The following is a 19,900-nucleotide window of genomic DNA, read 5'->3' as shown; positions in this document are numbered from 1 at the left end:
AATGCAGTGCATTGAGCATAAATTGTGCAACAAAGCTTATTTGGAGAACATTAAAAAATATATATTGTGACTCATCCATAACTTTGAAAATATCAAGATACACACAGTGTTTCTTTACCCTGACCGACTGACCATATATATCCCTTTTTGGGATATATGATCCCTTATTGATGTCACTTATTAAATCCACATCATTCGGCGTAAATGAACGGGAGGAGACCTGTTTAAAAAAAAGATTTAAGCCTTGAGACATGGCTTATGTATGTATGTGTGCCATTCAGCAGGTGAACGGGCAAGACCAAAATATTTAAGTGCCTTTGAAAGGGGTATGGTTTGAGTGCCAAGAACTGCAACCCTGCTGGGTTTTTCATGCTCAAGTTTCCCTGTCTGTATCAAAAATGGTCTACCACCCAAAGGACATCCAGCCAACTTGACAACTGTGGGAAGCATTGGAGTCAACATGGGCCAGCATCCTTGTGGAATGCATTTTGAGGCTGTCCCGAGGGCAAAAGGAGGTACAAATCAATATTAGGAAGGTGTTCCTAATGTTTTGTACACTTAGCGCAGGGCTGCCCAACCCTCTTCCTGGAGATACTTTGTTTCTCAATGTACTATGAGGCCGGGCGATTATGGCGTAAAAATCATAACTAATGGGCGATTCATGATATACACCAAGTTAGGCCTGCCCAACCCTCTTCCTGGAGCTCTGTCCTGTGGGTTCAGTCCAGCCCTAATTTAACACACCGGATTCTACTAATTAGCTACTCAACAAAACCTAGCTGAATCCGGTGTGTTAAATTAGGGTTGGACTGAACCCACAGGACAGAGCTCCAGGAAGAGGGTTGGGCAGGCCTAACTTGGTGTATATCATGAATCGCCCATTAGTTATGATTTTTACGCCATATCGCCCAACCCTACCTCATATTCCTCTTTTTTTTCTTCTTTTTTTGATGAGTACATTGAGAAACAAAGTATCAAGCTGTCATGTGAAACTAAACTAGTCAATCAGTTTGTGCTGATGTGACTGGCGGGCTATGTTCAGTCCACCATGGCAACAGCTTGACTTCCTCTGGTCAACTGATATCTTGCAAATGTAAAATGTTTTGTCTTTTCCTTCCCCACATTTTCCCTGTAAAGAAACAAACAGGCCAAGAGGTTTTGCAGCTTTTGCTGGGTGTTGGCAGGCAGGCAGGCAGGCCAGAGTGAGTGTACGGGCATGATTTGGTCTGGCAAGCTGCTCAGGCTCTCTCCCCTATAATCGTATTACTGATTCTGCCAAAGAGCCACATCACAATCTTTCATTAAAATCACATTAACACAGACGTGAGGTCATGCAGGAGGAACTTTTTCCATCTGTCCGGTGCCGTTCTAAACAACACGAGGTTCTTTTATGAAACTGATACCAGTGTATATTACCTGGGTTTGATCATGGTCATGACACTCAGGAGTCCCATTTATGGTGCAGGTGTTTCAGTTTGCTGAAGGCTCCACCCTCCTTCCCTTGGGTCGCTCTGAACTCCTGTACCTTTTTTATTAATGGATTAAAACCAGTGTTTCAAATGCCTGACTCGGTGAAGGTTACCTTCAAGGTAAAACCAGATAGGCCATATCCACTTGAAGCCTCTCCCTTTAAAATAAAATGCAGATGTCTAGAAATGTGGACACAAGGACAGGGAATTCTCACTCCTATGCAACTAGTTTGACCAGTCAGAGTGAAAGCAAGAGTTCTCAGATTAAGATCCTGTTGTAGTTGTCTATTGGATGTACAGGGGCTGGGAGATCTTGATTAATTACTCTGCTGACCTATTTTTAGACATGTTTTGATGTTAAAGAACCCTGAGGGTAGAAATTGGGTAATGCTGCTGTTGTCATGAAGGGTAATACCATGGAAGATTGATGGGGGAAAAAACAAAAAATTCCAGAACTCTGAACAAACTAGAGGGGAAGGAGGATGGCCTCCCGAGAGGAAAATGGTTGTGCCTGTGAGTGGAACGGAGTAGAGCGGAGTGTGGAATCTGACTGGAAAGATGGGCGAATGGAACAGGAAGGATTGGGAAAGGCATAGCCGTGTAAACAGTTAATTGGCCCGTGAGGCCCATGGCCCAGCAGCTCTCTTGCTCTGCCTGTTTGACAGTTGATCCAAGTGGCACATCAGATAAGCTGATGCACTTTGTTGATAATATACAACTAAATGTCAATGACTCTTCTACAGAAAAACATCTGATCCAAACGGGTATTTTAATTTCAGTGGAGTAAGATTTGTTTGCGTTGGCTGTTCTAGTTGCTATTGTTTTGATACTTTCTACCCAAAAGGGCAAAGGAGTTAGGCTTTACTCTGCCTACTACAAGGACTAGACTAGTGGATAGTTATTTTTAAGTTGGTAGAGTTTAGAAAGTACAGTAGTTTGATTAGGCTGCAGCTACACAGTGGGCCAGCCATTACAGTATCCAAAAGCTAGCCACCTTGGGAATGCCATCTCAGGAAATTCAGCTTTGCGGAGAAAAATATCACAAATACATATGTATTAACGATTCACCCGCCCTGCTACAGTCTGAGGTGAGGTCACTTCAACACTTAAGATGCACCCTCCCCAGTTTCACTAGGCTGCTTATGTTTGCCACTCCTCCTTCAGAACAGCTGTGCATGGAGTGAGTCACATTAGCAATCCAGGAAACTTTTAAAGGGATGTGTCAAAATGCATATTAGTCCTACTAACTTGTCATGGTTTCATTGAAATCACTATGGGACTTTACGGGGTGTTTGTGTCCGGACCTGAACTGGATTGGTTGATGTGGTTGTATTAACTCTGCTGCTCTGAGGGAAAATATCACGTCATGAGCAACAGGTTGTACACTAGTGTGGTACTGAAGGTCCAGCACAAACATGGAACCGGTTGCAGTGCGCTGTAGGGTGGGGTTGAATGAAGCATGATTAAGCAGTAGGATTATGCTGATGAATGTTAAGTGAGGCGAAGTGTAGGACTGGGTGATATGGGATAAATATTATAGCACTTTTTTGTTGTTGAATAATAGTTTTAAATTTGCTTTATGAGTAGTGAGTGATCCTAGGGTGGCATCACATACATTAAAGTCTTTCTCCATTCTGATTTGTTTTATACTGTTCAATTTAGAGGTCGGCCGATTATGAATTTTCAACACCGATTATTGGCGGGCCAAAAAAGCAGATACCGATTTAATCGGATGATTTATAAAATATATTTTTTTTTATTTACTTGTAATAATGACAATTACAACAATGCTGAATGAACACTTATTTTAACTTAATACATCAAAAAAATCAATTAAGCCTCAAATAAATAATGAAATGTTCAATTTGGTTTAAATAATGCAAAGTAAAAGTGCAATATGTGCTATGTAAGAAAGCTAATGTTTCAGTTCCTTGCTCAGAACATGAGAACATATGGAAGTTCCTTTTAACATGAGTCTTCAATATTCCCAGGTAAGAAGTTTTAAGTTGTAGTTATTATAGGACAATTTCCCTCTATACCATTTTGTATTTCATTAACCTTTTGACTATTGGATGTTCTTATAGGCACTTATAGGCACAGTATAGCTTCCGTCCCTCTCCTCGTTCCTCCCTGGGCTTGAACCAGGAACACAACGACAACAGCCACCCTCGAAGCAGCGTTACCCATGCAGAGCAAGGGGAACAACTACTAGAAGGTTCAGAGCGAGTGACGTTTGAACCGCTGTTAGCACGTGCTAAGTGTCTCGTGGTTGAGGAACAGCAAATGCACGCCTTGAGTGAGAGGGCGTGGCTAGGTCTGAGAAGTGGCGCGGAGAGCGATTACTTAAGTCACGAAGTAAACTATAAAAATTGACATTACACATGTCGTCTCACATTTTAACAAACCAAACATTCAAATACCAGTATAGAAGGTAGAGTTAAACTCAAACGGGTCCCTGCATCAATATCGGTATATCATAAAATTCGGTATACCGTCCAGCCCTACATGGAAATGGAATGATTATTCTATAGTTAGAATATAATAAGCTCTTTAAATGGTGTTTGACATGAGACATGAAAATGCCAGGGAGGGCCTCCCATGTGGCGCAGTGGCAAAGGGCGCTGTACTGCAGCGCCAGCTGTGCCACCAGAGACCCTTGGTTCGCGCCCAGGCTCTGTCGTAACCGGCCGTGACCGGGAGGTCCGTGGGGCGACGCACAATTGGCCTAGCGTCGTCCGGGTTAGGGAGGGCTTGGCCGGTAGGGATATCCTTGTCTCATCATTCACCAGCGACTCCTGTGGCGGGCCGGGCGCAGTGCACGTTAACCCAGGTTGCCAGGTGCACAGTGTTTACTCCGACACATTGTTGCGGCTGGCTTCCGGGTTGGATGGGCACTGTGTTAAGAAGCAGTACGGTTGGGTTGTGTATCGGAGGACGCATGACTTTCAACCTTCGTCTCTCCCGAGCCCGTACTGGAGTTGTAGCGATGAGACAAGATAGTAGCCACTAACAATTGAATACCATAAAATTGGGGAGAAAAGAGGTAAAATTAAATACATTTAAAAAAGAAACTGCCAGGGAGTTATTGTGACAGGGTAGGAACTTAAGTGTTTCCTATGGGACCCAATCTTTTGCTTCATTGACTGTTCTCTTAGCTACTTCACGTAGCTAACATATTCATGCTTCTGGTATTCCTCTATTGATTTAGAAGATAGTGTTGCACAAACATGCTGATATTGGTATTATCAGGCTATATAGTCAATTACATTTGCTCTGACTCACTAGCGATTAGCGACTAACACAATTTAGGTCTAACTTGCTAAGAAAAGACAAGCTAGCTGTTTGCAGACGTAAGAGAAACAAACTAATAGTGTAATTTATAGAACGCTTGTGAAAACGGTATCGTTATCAACATTGCTGCATTGACCATAGACTGAACACAAGTGTCTCGTGGTCAAGGAAAAACATGCGCTCCTTGAGTGACGGCAGAGCTAGGTCTATGGGAAGTGGCATAGAGGGAGTGGAGGGGGACGACTCGAGTAGCAAAGTGAACAATAAAAATGGACATTACACATGGTGTATCACATTTGAATTAACAGACCTAATATTCAAATACCACTTATAGAAGGTAAAGTAAAAACTCTAATCGGTCCGTGCAACAATACTGGTAGATCATAAAATACGGTATACAGCCAGCCCAGCTCCGTGTGAACACAAACATGCATCCATAGCACTTTATATTCCACAGCACTTAGGTTCAAAGAGGCTCTACTGTAGCTTATCTCTTCTACTTTGAGTCGGGTCTACTCCTTATAAAGTGTAGGGCCATTTGTGTTCTCTTGACGACGCAGCCTTTAAAGAGTACCCGGCATTTGATCTTGACTAGGCTGTATCTGACCTGGCCAGCAACAAACATTTAATGTCCCACCATTTGTACATCAGTTGTCTTTTGCTCCAGGCTTGGATGCTGATTGGTCAGTTCTGCTGTACTGTAGACTAGAGCACCTCCTGGTTTTAATGTAACCAAAGAGGGGAACCCTGGCTAGGAGGTGACTCAACACTTCCAGAGCTGTAGCACTCCATTGCCCCCCCCCCCCACACACACACACACACACTGCAACAAGTGTTTGTCACATCGCTTGGCCCCTTCATGTTTTACCTGTTCGAGAGAACTTGATTAATGCAAGGTTGTGGCATCATGACTCACACAGCCAAGCAGGATCTCTGGTTTTTACATGGACAAGTGGTGGGGATGAAAGTTGACGGTTCCCAGTTTAACTGAAATGATTTGCCTGTTTTACTGAAAAGCCTTTCCTTTTTAGGCAACATGGCTAGGACCAGAAACAAGATGTCATCCTTTTAGGCCTTCGGCAGAAGTTCGGGTGTTATTAGTATTTGTTCTGTCACTAGGATAACAGTTATCTCAGGGATCGAATAGGTACAGACCTCTCGCCTGTCACATTTGTTGCTCCGCTGATATGCCATTGTGTGCCTGCAGCTGCTCTGTGCAATTGTCTTGAAGTTATACACCCCGTGATAGCACCAAACTTATGCGGGTGCCAGGTTCGTTTTTCCACCAGAATACTAGGTTGAAGGGTGTTATGTAATGGTTGAGCTAGCTGCTTTCTTCCTGTCTCTGCTAGTACCCACCCTTCTGGTAGGGAAAGAGGAATACGGACAGAGTGAACGATTCAGTCAGTGACACCACTGTAGCTGTAACCAGAGTAGGAATCAATGGGAGAGAGTCTAGGTGAGGACACACCACACATGGGGCTAATCAAGCCAATGTCAACTGTTGCATTCTGATGACATCACCCTCCCATGTGCATTCTCTTACTGTGTACTGTGTCCTTGAACCCTCCCCCTCACCAGAGAAAGTGGAGAGGAAACGGGACTTTCATGGAACAGTCCACATGGAATGGAAAGGAACAGGTCTGAAAAAAGTGTGAGAAACCAGTTGGATGACCAAGTGCCCATTTTTAAGCACAGGGATATCTGAAGTACATCCATCCACACTACGCCCTTCCTTTGTGCCCTAATATAGTTTATGTCATGATAGTAGAGCTAGAGATCGATATCATATCTAGAATTCAGTGTGTCCCACTTGGCTCATGTCTAGCTCCCTCCAGTGTCTTCCTCCACTCAGCTGAGTACTTCAAGGCACTCATCTGTTAATAAAGAATGTTTTTTTACGGCTGTCCTTTGGACCTTTTTTAAAGGAATGCTTGCATAGGGAAGCATGCGCTTGTTTTGACGTCATATCACATTATCCTATAGCCTATAATGGCCAACAGCTGTCTTCCCCCACCAAACCATGGATTCTGTTAGTTTGTCTTTCTGCTGCTCTGACACTGAAGGCTAAGTTTAAAGGAATGTCTTCAATGCTTGGGCATCATATTACGTTAGCCTATTCTATGTCTTAACCACAAGCTCTCTTCCCAACTACAAAATCAGATTTCGCTCCCAATGATGTCAATAAATGAATTCAACACTGAATCCGGCCTTTAAGTGATTTCTCACCCCTGATGTGACACTGGAGGTCGACCGATTAATCGGAAGGGCCGATTTTCAAGTTTTCATAACAATCGGAAATCTGTATTTTTGGGTACCGATTTCAGAATTTATTTTTGTATTAATTTTTATTTTATACCTTTTATTTAACTAGGCAAGTCAGTTAAGAACACATTCTTATTTTCAATGACTGCCTAGGAACTGTGGGTTAACTGGCCTGTGCAGGGGCAGAATGACAGATTTTCATCTTGTCAGCTCAGGAGTTTCAATCTTGCAACCGCACAGTTAACTAGTCCAACGCTCTAACCATTGCACTCCACGGGTAGCCTGCCTGTTACGCAAATGCAGTAAAAGCCAAGTTAAATTGCTAGCTAGCATTAAACTTATCTTATGAAAAAACAATAATCATAATCAGTAGTTATAACTACTAACCCAGTTTAGCAGGCAATATTAACCAGGTGAGTCAGGGTATATGCAACAGTTTGGGCTGCCTGGCTCATTGAGAACTAATTTGCCAGAATTTTACGTAATTATGACATTGAAGGTTGTGCAATGTAACAAGAATATTTAGACTTAGATAAAATACCGAACGCTTCCGTATTTCACTGAAATAATAAACGTTTTGTTTTCGAAATGAGTTTCTGTATTCGATCATATTAATGACCAACGACTCTTATTTCTGTGTGTTATAATTAAGTCTGATTTAATAGAGCAGTCTGACTGAGCAGCAGGCCCGTAATCATTCATTCAAACAGCACTTTCGTGCGTTTTGCCAGCAGCTCTTCGCAAGCACAGCGCTGTTTGGTTACACCAGCCATTAGGCTTAAAGTCTATGTGAAATGGCTAGCTAGTTAGCTGGGTGTGCGCTAATACCGTTTCAAACATCACTCGCTTTTAGATTTGGAGTAGTTATTCCCCTTGCGCTGCAAGGGCCGCGGCTTTTGTGGAGCGATGGGTAACTATGCTTCGAGTGTGGCTGTTGTCGTTGTGTTCCTGGTTCGAGCCCATGTAGGGGCGAGGAGGGGGACGGAAGCTATACTGTTACACTGGCAATACTATAGTGCCTATAAGAACATCCAATAGTCAAAGGTATATGAAATACAAATGGTATAGAGAGATAATATAGTATTTATAGGACTAACTACAACCTAAAGGTTCAACTGTATTCAGAATGCATATAGTTTTTACACAATAAGAGGGAAACCTCCCGATGTTTTGGAGATGGACTCTGCGGCTGTTTACGTCTAGGCCTGTTATCTGGTAAGAGCTGCCACATACAGATTGTAGGCTTCACATAGGGTGCCCTAGTGTTTGATTTGCTTCAGGTTGCACAAATGAAGTGTTCGTTTTAAACCGCATCACCATGGCATTGACATTTAGCCTAAGCCAGTTGAGCTAGCCAACTGGAGCTAAAAGTACCTCAAATCACAGTGGCTAACAAAACGGATACACTGTAGCAATACCATGGTAATGAGGTGTGTCTATTGCATATGTCAAAAGGTAATGAGACACTGTGGCTCTGTTAGGTAGAATAGCTCTTCACATATCCCTGGCGCTGAGACAAACACTGTCTCTGCTTGTTGTGAATTATGGATCAGCCTGCGCAACAGACAGCCACAGCACTGATGCCCGCTGTGGTACTGGCAGACTGGTCTAGCAATAGGTTAGTTAGGCTATCTGGATGGAATGTCCTCGCTGGGAGTGACTGAAGATGAAAGCTGGTCAAACCAATCAGTCTCTTAATCAGTGGGAACCTGATTTACTAGGTGGTAATTCAGCTCAATGAGAGTGAGAGCGGAAGGACTGGCCAGATTCAGAGGTCTGGATCCCTCCTAAGTGTTTTGGACTCACTCGAGTTCCACAGTCGATAGAAAGCTAATTGCTATGTTCAGCAGTGTATGTTTGCTAACAAAATAATGACCTGTCTGACTTGTTGGCCTGGCTATACCTCTGTTTTGACAACACTGCATCGAGGCTATTAACCCATACTTTACTACCACGGTTCATATGTACATCACTGGGAATACCAGTCTACTGGATGGTCGACTTAGTCTGTGTAGAAGTCTGCTAGAAGGTGATGTTCACGGTGTACAGGAGACTTACTCCAGATCTCAACAACTGACATGACAGGGCAATAACATGACTAGCTTTAACATTACTGCAGTAATGCCTAATCCTTTTGCTTATGGCGTATAGGTTCAGCAACTGATTTGTTATTTATCTTATTGTTATTTAATCTTAACGAATCGTAACTTTTTTTGAGATTAAACTACAAGTGTCTTTCTTGGTTGGTGGGTTTTTGTCTGCAACCGATGCTCAACCTGTGCCCTGGTGTGTTTTTAGTAGTCAAGCACAAGGCTGCAAAAATCTGTGGTCAGAGCTCTCGTTGAGCCTTGTATCAGTCAGCCCGTCTGAGGAAGGAAGCGCACTGCTGCGGCTTACATGCCATCATGTTTGTGTGAGAGGTGGTCTCTTCTCCCACCCCCTGTGTAATTTAGCCTAGTTGTAGTCACCCACCCCAAGATGGGCTGTGACTAAATATTACTCCATCAGAGGCAGTATTTTGGGATGTCTGTCACATTCCTTCTGACCCCACATCAGTGGTTAAACACTGGAATGAACACCACCAGTAAGGGAATTAGAGGACCTTTGGCATAGCAGGCTAGTGTCTAGGTGCTTCTGAGTGGGCCTAACCATCCCATTATGTTTCTCTACTCAAGTTTCTGTCAAAGCAAGGCATGGATTGGGTCCAACTTGAGATGTCTCTAAGGATTTGACTTAGGTCAGTCTAGGTGAGATATTTGAATTGTTTTTTGTATTTTTTTCACTTTAAAATGTATGTCAAAACAAAAACCAGCAATTGCAAAATTAAACAAACTGTACAACTCTATGCACAAGGATTACTTGTCAATTTCCACTAAAACTTTCAAAAACACATGTACTTTAAGAACAGTGCAGATGCAAAGTTTGGTTACTGATGGCACAAAACAGTCATTCTGTTACCAAATTTTGCATCTGCGCTGTTCTTAAAGTAAATGTGTTTTTGTGAAATGTTCAGTGGAAATTATGGTTGGGCCATATCAAGAAGCATATGAGATATAATTTTAAATGCCATTATACTCCAATATGGCGTAATAATAAAGAATTCGTAGCATGGTTGAATTCTGGGGGAAAGTCAATAATGGTGAGTTTGAACATATTACTAGCGAATGTGAACGATGCACATTATGCAAATGAACAGTTTTGAAGCATGCTTGTCTAAATAACAATAATGGCTCAAGCAACGTGACATCACTTCCTGAAGCAGGAGGTTTAAAAAATATATATGTGTGTGTGTGTGTGTGTGTGTTTCGCAATATTAACATTCAATGTATCAAAATATATGATCATACACAGGGAATGTAATCTATATTTACAGTAATATACATACACTATATTAAATTAGGATTCCCCCCCCCCCCCCAATTTAGACATTGAAACTATAAAAACATTTTCAAGTCTAGCTCCTTGTTAAGGCCATGAGGAGACGGGTACTGTGACTCCAGAATGATTCCCTTTTGAAGAAGTTTCCTCTCAATGTCCCCTCCCCTGCATGACATCGTGACCATTTATATTCCAATATATCTCAGAGAACTATAGGATGTCCAGCTTGTATAAAATGAGCAGTAACTAATATATATATTATTATTTTTGTCTCACCTGGCCGTATATTGCTGGGGTGCACACTGAGCCGTCTCTTACGGCTTCTATGGGCTTTCCCTATGTAAGACGGACCACAGGGACATTTCAGCATGTAAATAACATTGGTGGACATGAAGGTAATCAGGCCCTTGATCTTTAATCTTTGTCCTGTGCAAGGTGGGTAAATGAGTTGCATTTGTACGTGAAGCTGCATTGAGCTCATTGGCCACATTTTGTTGTTACCCTCTGGAACTTTGTCCAAAAAAGTTCCCTTTTTCTCTGGTGGGTAATCAGATTTAACCACTCTCTTGTTTGGGGGTCTTTTAAAAACCATATGTGGGGCATATTTAAAAATGGGTTTCAATTGTGGGTCAGTATCAATAATATACCAGTGCTTCCTGATGTCCTTCCTGTTTTTGATGAGTTTGCCTACAACTCCAGCACTTGCGTTAAGTACCTGGATGTGCGCATGTTCTTCAGCTTTTGTAGCTGTACAAATAATCCATCCAAAGGGCTTTGACTTCTCAAACATGTCAAAGCTAACACAATAGGATGTCCTGTCACCTTATTAATTGCGCCACTCACTAAGATTAACTAGCAAGTTAAACTTTGGTCGCGTTGATGCAGAATATTTTTTTTGCCAGAAAAAAAAGATTAAACTCTATCGTTTTTAAGTTATCCGTTATTTTACCAGGTAAGTTGACTGAACACGTTCTCATTTACAGCAACGACCTGGGGAATAGTTACAGGGGAGAGGGGGGGGGGCTAGATTGGGAATTTAGCCAGGACACCAGGGTTAACACCCCTACTCTTACAATAAGTGCCATGGAATCTTTAATGACTAGAGTCAGGACACCCGTTTTAACGTCCCATCTGAAAGACTGCACCCTACACAGTGCCCTGGGGCATTGGGATATTTTTTTTGTCCAGAGGGTGCCGCCTCCTGTTCCCTCCAACACCACTTCCAGCAGCATCTGGTCTCCAATACAGGGACTGACCAGTAAGTATCTTGCTGCGTTTTGTAAACGCATGTTAAATGCTTTTTATTGGGTTCCCGAGTGACAGAGGTCTAAGGCACTGCATCTCAGTGCTAGAAGCGTCACTACAGACCCTGGTTCGATTCCAGGCTATCACAACTGGCCGTGTTTGGGAGTCCCATAGGGCAGTGCACAGCACAATTGGCCCAGCGTCGTTAGGGTTTGGCCGGGGTAGGCTGTCATTGTTAAGTTTTTATTTTTTTAATTTTATTTTTTTAACTGACTTACCTAGTTAACTAAAAAATACCCTTTTCATTATAAGCTCATTTACTTGTGGCTACCAGCCAAATAGCTTTGCACATCTGTCATCTGATGTAAATGAAGCTATTTTCCGTGAAGGAAAACTATACTTGCGCGTATTCAACCGGGGGTACTGCTAATATAAGTGGCATTTTTTTTTATTTTTTTAATATTGAGAAAATTACTCATTGGAGCCAATTACACTTGCTGGAGTATGACATAGGCTTTGAATAAGCACCCGCAAATAGGATACCAGTGTAGCAAGTGCCACTGGCTGCTGGTAAGCTTTGTTAAATTGGACATTTTTGCCAACACATGGCTCTTAGCGAAAATGTGTTTGGCGTTACCCTTCTAGCTATTAGCCCGTTAGTTTACTCTTCTAGTTATAATGAAACTCTACTAAATCTACTCACTTTAAAATGTTGATTACTTCTCCTTGCCATGATCATTCACCTGATATTGATAAGACGACGTGATTTAAATGGGGGTCGCTGGTTTGCACGGAGGGGGTCCGTGGGCAAGAATGTTGAAGACCCCTGGCCTATTGCTAATCTGTCATGGTTTGATAGCAGCTGAGTGCATTGGCTTGTACTTTACTTTCTGCATATTTTAATGGGCCGTCATCGCTGCTGAACTTTTCTAAGAACGACCATTACATTCCCTCACCAGTAAAAAAAAAAGTTTAAAAAAAGGAAAGGCTAGCTTCCTGCAGGTGCTATATAAAGCAGGCCTAACTCAGAGCAAGCACTTGTAAACAATGCTGCTGTAGAGCAGAATGCAACAGTGTTTCCTGTAGTAACTTGGACGACAAACGTACCAAGGTCTTAGTACTACGTAAAAATGGTTTCCAAATGTGTGTAAATGTATTTACAAATTACGAGTGAACTGAGAAGGTGGGGTTTCAGATTGTGGCTGTGTTCAAGAGTATCAAATCCATGATGCATTGTGGGTAAATTGACTGCCTGACTGATCTACATATGTGTATGCAAGATTTGTAGGTCAGTCAGCAGTTTTAATGTTGAACAAGCCCAATCATAGTGGGTTAGCCAGCCTACGTCGATTTCCTTGTGTCTAAGGTCCACACAGCTCAGATCAGTTTGGGGAATTGATTGAAACATTGAAAGAAATACAGGCTTGGGATCAGTCAGGCAGATGTTAGGGGTAGGCACTTTATACCAGTCGTTGTGCAGAAGTCACGTGATTAAGCTTTGGGTCTCGTCGTTATAATCCGCATGCACTGAGTGACAAAGTTAATATTTTTGGGGGGCGTGATAATTGTGGGTGTTAGCAACCGCTTAATTGGCAGGGTTATTGCTGTAGAGGAATTGGTTGACATGGCTCACGTGATGAGGTTGATAGAATGCGACTTGTTTAATGTGGCAATTCTCTCAACATCTGTTTAAAGATTGACTTACAATTTGTAGATGTTAACGTAATCAATAGGCCCCAGTATTGCGTGAATACTTTTGTCACACATTTTAGATGTTGTGCATAAGATGGCAATATGCAGGTTTATTGTCAAGAGTCTTGTCCTGGAGGCAGGACTGAGCCATTTCCTCTTATGCCAGCTGCAAAGTCACATTTTTACAATAGCAAATGTTATGTAAAAGGCCCTCCCGAGTGGCGCAGCAGTCGGAAGGTACTGAATCGCTGTGCTGAGGCGCCACTACAGCCTGGGGTTCGCTCTAGCGACTTCTTGTAGCCAACCGGCGCTTGCAAGCTGACTTCGGTCATCAGTTGCGGCTGGCTTCCGGTTCATGACAAAAATGCTAACCTGCTGGTAATAACTGTTAAAATAAAAACACAGGCTTCCTACCTCCATTGTCAACAAGCCCATCATAGCTATCAGATTCTCACTGTATTCAAAACTCCCAGCTGTATTCAAAACTCCCAGCTGAGGGGAGTGGGAGCCCCAGCCAGCTGCTAAAGCTAATGATACTGCTCCTCTGGATACCAGTCATAGCTCCAGTCTTTAAAAATACCCTGCTACATTCTCCCATGCTGTCCTTATGGGACTGTCATCAGTCTGAGATCCACACCGCTGGGAATATCTGTCTGTTTAGAAAACAACAGAGCGGGCTCAACATGCCTGGAAAACAAATGCTCCAAAGTTCACTATGGTGCACCGTGTGGGTTCCAGGCTAGGCTACACCGAATGTGGTTGTTGTTTAGCCTAAACGATGATAGCCTAAACGATGATCCTAAAAAATACATGTTATTAATACAGTTTTCTTATACAACAAGCAGGTCAAGATCAAAGGTTAGCCTATGTAGGCTAATATGTATGTTTGTAAATCAGTTGGCTCATTATTAACCCTTGAGGCATTACCCACCACACCCCCATAGATAAACCAGGCCTATAAGGCTAATTTCCATAGGGTCATATGTTTAATGCATTGCTCAAATGTAAACGCCGGTCACCATCAATGGACCAGTAGGCATTGTCTCTTCATAACCTATACAGGGACAGGATGCTACAGTCTGACAGCAGAGGCAACAGGATGTATGCAGAGTGGGTTAACCACTGGGTTACAGAAGGCGCCTTACTGCCTGCATGTCAGCCAGGCCTTGAATAAATGACTTCTGTTTTTTGTTTTATTTTCAGTCTTTGGTATTTGTGCTTTGGGCCAACTCAAATGTGATTTAATATCTATCAAGCTAGTATATCCACTAATTATTTTATTTTTTTAAAACACATTGATACAAGCCTATAAATAGGAAGCACGTGTGACCGCAGTGCATTTGATGTCAAAATATGGTCAAGGGGAAAGTCTCATCCGAAATCACATCAATCCCATAGGGTTATTTTTGAAAATATTTTTTTGTTTTGTTTTCAGAGCTTGCGTTGGCCCAGCGCAAGTTTGCCCAGTCCCTGGGAGAATTCCAGTTTGAGTACATCGGCGACGCGAAGACCGACGATGAGAGGTGTATTGGTGAGTGTGGTGCTGTTACGACCTACAGCTGGGTGGTTCTGCCAGCGTAACCACAGACTGAGAACCTTTGTTTTTGGTTCTGTCTACCACCAAATGAAGTGCTTGCATGTGTAATTTCCCAAACCCTTGGCTTCTTTAGAGATGGAAACACCAGTACTTATGTCTCTTTTTCTCTGTGGTCTTATGTTGGTGTGTGTCCTGTCTCGCCTCCTGTTTGAGGGGAGTGTGTGTGTGATACTACACACACATATTTAGCAGATGTTATGTCAGGTGTAGCGAAATGCTTGTGTTCCTAGCTCCAACAGTGCAGTAGTATCTAAAAACAATACGCATCTAAAATAGTGTAATTAAGAAATGTATAAACATTAGGACGAGCAATCTCGGAGTGGCATTGACTCAAATACAGTAGAATAGAATACAGTACATGCATGAGATGAGTGAAGCTGTATGTAAACATTATTAAAGTGACTAGTGTTCCATTATTAAAGTGTGTTTCTCTGTCTTGCAGATGAATCCTTGCAGGAGTTCTCCAACTTCCTTAAGAACCTGGAAGACCAAAGAGAGCTGATGGTAAGCAGTAACTAGTTGAGACCTGCTTTAAAAGCCAGGGGAAATACCGCTCTCTGTTTGTGTCTAACTAAAGTCTGCTCTGTGTGTGAGTAAATTACAGTTCCTTGGTGGGTGGAGAGTTGAGCGATGCCTCGGTGTTGTAACACCATGTTCATTAGGGCACACTGTAGCAAAACTTATTGGAATAGAAAACCATTTGTTTGTTATTAGACAAGTCTGGGTAGTCCCTGCTGTCTGTTTTTGTATGATTGGTGTCTAATGAACATGACCCAGAGGAGAGGAGTCAGAGTCACCTTCAATGCACCTGTCTAAGGGTCACTGTGTGTGCTATCCCCACCTCTCCCCTGGAGGCGGTGGGACAGAACCATTAAACACAACCTCCAGAAGACATGACATACCAGAGTCAATGGAGTCATTCAACACTCACTGATGTGTAGTGCTATACTAGTACACTACAGTGACACATGTTAAAGTTCAGTTACATCTGCTATAATTTATAGAGGAAGTTACAGCTGAAGTGAATGTTGTAAATGTAGCCTGTTAGTGTTTTCTACCCATGCAGAAAAGACTGGGTCTGTGTCCTAAATGGCACCCTATTCCTTCTCTGGTCAACAGTAGTGCACCACATAGGGAATAGAGTGCCATTTGGGATGCAACCTAGGGTAACCCTGGAGTTTGCAACCAACCCAGCCTCTCTCGTTGAGTCACGGTGTTTGTGTGTCAACAGATGGGCGTCTCCGTTTCACAGATTAATATCCCTCAAGGCTCCTGGCTCTATTGTCCCTATTCCTCCATACCTCTATTTACTGTAGGTTTTGCTGACTCAACATTTTAATCAAGGGCTAGGCTACATCTTGTGGTCTCTTGGTGACTCATGCAACATAGATAATGTAGTGTTATTCATATTCTCCTGTAATGCAGCCTATGGCTTGTTCTGGGAGTTCTAAGAGCTCGTACACACCAATAGTGTTTGCCTGCCGTGAGTACTTGCGGACCTAGTGCAAACCGATTTTACTTGTAGAGTCGCGCAACAGCACGCTGAACAATCAGTAGACGAATGGGAGATCCAGCTTCGATGCAATGTTTGCGACCCTTAAAATATGGTAGCAAGATACAGTATGGCATTTTGAAAAACCATTCAATACTATTGTTTTACTTCCCTGACCCCTTGCAATCAGAATAGGTTGTTTACAATGCCTGTTATGTACTGTATTTGCGCTGTAGATGGGGTCTATCGGTGTATGTAACCATCTCTACCAGGGCCTGGTTCAGCCCCAGCATCGCATAGCAGTATGGGATGACAACGCAGCTCACAGCAGAGGACTGTGGGGTGGGCAGGCAGGCTCAAACATGTCCTGGAATTTATTTATTTTTAAAAATACATTTATTTCACCTTTATTTTATTATTTATTGTATTAGTTGAGAACAAGTTCTCATTTACAACTGCGACCTGGCCAAGATGAAGCAAAGCAGTTCGACAGAGTTACACATGGAGTAAACAAACAGTCAATAATACAGTAGAAAAAGTGTATATACAATGTAAACAAATGAAGTGAGATAAGGGAGGTAGGACAATAAATAGGCCATGGTGGCAAAGTAGATACAATATAGCAATTAAAACACTGGAATAGTAGATTTGCAGTAGATTAATGTGCAAAGTAGAAATAGTGGGATGCAAAGGAGCAAGATGAATACAGTAGGGGATGAGGTAGTAGTTTGGGCTATGTGCAGTGATCTGTAAGCTGCTCTGACAGCTGGTGCTTAAAGCTAGTGAGGGAGATAAGTGTCTCCAGTTTCAGAGATTTTTGTAGTTCGTTCCAATTCATTGGCAGCAGAGAACTGGAAGGAGAGGTGGCCAAAGGAGGAATTGGCTTTGGGGGTGACCAGTGAGCTATACCTGCTGGAGCGTGTGCTACGGGTGGGTGCTGCTATGGTGACCAGCGAACTGAGATAAGGGGGGACTTTACCTAGCAGGGTCTTGTAGATGACCAGGAACTAGTGGCTTTGTCGACAAGAGTGTACAGGTCACAGTGGTGGGTAATATATGGGGCTTTGGTGACAAAACGGATGGCACTGTGATGGACTGCATCCAATTTGTTGAGTAGGGTATTGGAGGCTATTTTGTAAATGACATCGCTGAAGTCAAGCATCTGTAGGATGGTCAGTTTTACGAGGGTATGTTTGGCAGCATGGGTGAAGGATGCTTTGTTGCCAAATAGGAAGCCAATTCTAGATATAATTTTGGATTGGAGATGCTTAATGTGAGTCTGGAAGGAGAGTTTACAGTCTAACCAGACACCTAGAATATGAGGACAACTACAAATACCTAAGTCAGAACCGTCCAGAGTAGTGATGCTGGACGGGTGTGCAGGTGCAGGCAGCGATTGATTGAAGAGCATGCATTTAGTTTTACTTGTATTTAAGAGCAGTTGGGGGCCACGGAAGGAGAGTTGTATGGCATTGAAGCTCATCTGGAGGGTAGTTAACACAATGTCCAAAGAAGGGCCAAAAGAATACAGAATGGTGTCGTCTGCGTAGAGGTGGATCAGAGACTCACCAGCAGCAAGAGCGACGACATTGATGTATACAGAGAAGAGTCGGCCCAAGAATTGAACCCTGTGGCACCCCCCGTAGACTGCCAGAGGCCCGGACAACAGGCCCTCCAAAGACCTTTAGAAGGGCAGGGTAGGATGGATATAGGTCTGTAGCAGTTTGAGTGTGTGTCGTTGTCGCCCCCCCCCCTGACCGGCTGCTTTCCAATCTTTGGGAATCTCGGACGGCACGAAAGACGTTGAACAGACTAGTAATAGGGGTTACAGTAATTTCGGCAGATCATTTTAGAAAGAAAGGGTCCGGATTGTCTAGCCTGGTTGATTTTTGTAGTGGTCCAGATTTTGCAGCTCTTTCAGAGCATCAGCTGACTGGATTTCGTAGAAATGGGGAAGGCTTGGGCGATTTGCTGTGGGGGGGTGCAGTGCTGTTGACCACCGGGGTAGGGGTAGCCAGTTGGAAAGCATGGCCAGCCGTAGAAAAATGCTTATTGAAGTTCTCAATTATAGTGGATTCATCAGTGGTGACAGAATTTCCTATCCTCAGTGCAGTGGGCAGCTGGGAGGAGGTGCTCTTATTCTCCATGGACTTTAGTGTCCTTTTTGAGTTTTTGTGTTTCAGGAAGCAAATTTCAGCTTGAAAAAGCTAGCCTTGGCTTTTCTAACTGCCTGTGTATATTGTTCCTAACTTCCCTGAAAAGTTTGATATCACGGGGGCAAGCAGTTCACATACGGTGTCCAGAGCACAGCTGGGGGAAGAGGGTGGTCTATCGCAAGCGGCAACGATGAGAGGCGAATTTTTTAAAGTAGAATTTCTAATTGTTTGGGTACAGACCTGGATAGTAGCCTGCAGAGTAGTAGCCTTCCTGTCTATCAACCCAGGGCAATTCCACGGTAACGGACTTGCGCCGAGACTCCGATTTTTCACTTAAAATGTATGCCAAACTTGATTTCAAAGTTTAACAAACCATAACTCTATTCACAAGTACTACTTTTAACAATATACACTGAACATTTTACAAAAACACATTTACTGGAAAAACTGCAGATGCAATGTTTGGGTCCACGGTTTCCCAAAACTCTTAAATAGCTGCTCCGAATTAAGATTCAATGATGTTTGCAAAAATAGTGTCAGCTATGACATGACACATTGACTTTGAGAATCTCTTTTGGTTATTGAACTACAGTAAGTGGAATTGCGGAAACTGAATTTTGTCATGGGTCCCTGAGCTGTACTACCCAGAAATGAACTATGGATATGAATGTTATTCTCTTCATGGTGATGTATCCTAACTAGGTACAGAAATGTATAAATATGCAATATCCTATTCTACACGCTGGCTATTATTTTAATGAGCTCTGCCCCCAAACAAGATCAAATCTGAACCCATCTTAGATGTCTGGCTGCATTTAGAGGCATCCCAATTCTGACATTTTCTTCACTAATTGGTCTTTTGACCAATCAGGTCAGCTTTGATGCAAAAACATCTGTGATTGGTCAAAATATCAATTCGTGTAGAGGTCGACCGATTAATCAGAATGGCCTATTTAATAGGGCCGATTTCAAAGTTTCCATAACAATCGGAAATCTGTATTTTTGGGCGCAGATTTGCCTATTTTATTTGTGTTCTTTATTTAACTAGGCAAGTCGGTTAAAGAACACATTCTTATTTCCAATGACGGCCTAGGAACGGTAGGTTAACTGCCTTATTCAGGGGCAGAACGACTGATTTTCACTGTCAGCTCGGGGGATCCAATCTTGCAAACTTACAATTAACTAGTCCAACGCAATAACGACTTGCCCCTCTCTCGTTGCACTCCACAAGGAGATTGCCTGTTACGCGAATGCAGTAAGGTAAGTTGCTAGCTAGCATTAAACTTATCTTATAAAAAACAATCAATCATAATCA

At 42.7% G+C, this 19,900-nt stretch overlaps 1 protein-coding gene across 1 annotated transcript in view; it reads left to right on the top strand.

Moving 5' to 3' along the window:
- The window catches only part of LOC124001252 (rho GTPase-activating protein 10-like), a 68,789-nt gene that overhangs the window by 10,134 nt on the left and 38,755 nt on the right, over positions 1–19,900 (top strand). Inside the window, exons 2-3 of the mRNA XM_046307904.1 lie at positions 14,776–14,871; positions 15,380–15,441. Coding sequence (XP_046163860.1) covers positions 14,776–14,871; positions 15,380–15,441 — 158 coding nt within the window. The remainder of the gene's footprint in view (positions 1–14,775; positions 14,872–15,379; positions 15,442–19,900) is intronic.

The sequence above is a fragment of the Oncorhynchus gorbuscha genome, linkage group LG17, assembly GCF_021184085.1.
Source record: "Oncorhynchus gorbuscha isolate QuinsamMale2020 ecotype Even-year linkage group LG17, OgorEven_v1.0, whole genome shotgun sequence".
NCBI classification, from domain to species: Eukaryota; Metazoa; Chordata; class Actinopteri; order Salmoniformes; family Salmonidae; genus Oncorhynchus; species Oncorhynchus gorbuscha.
This window is presented reverse-complemented; position numbering and strand designations above follow the sequence as displayed.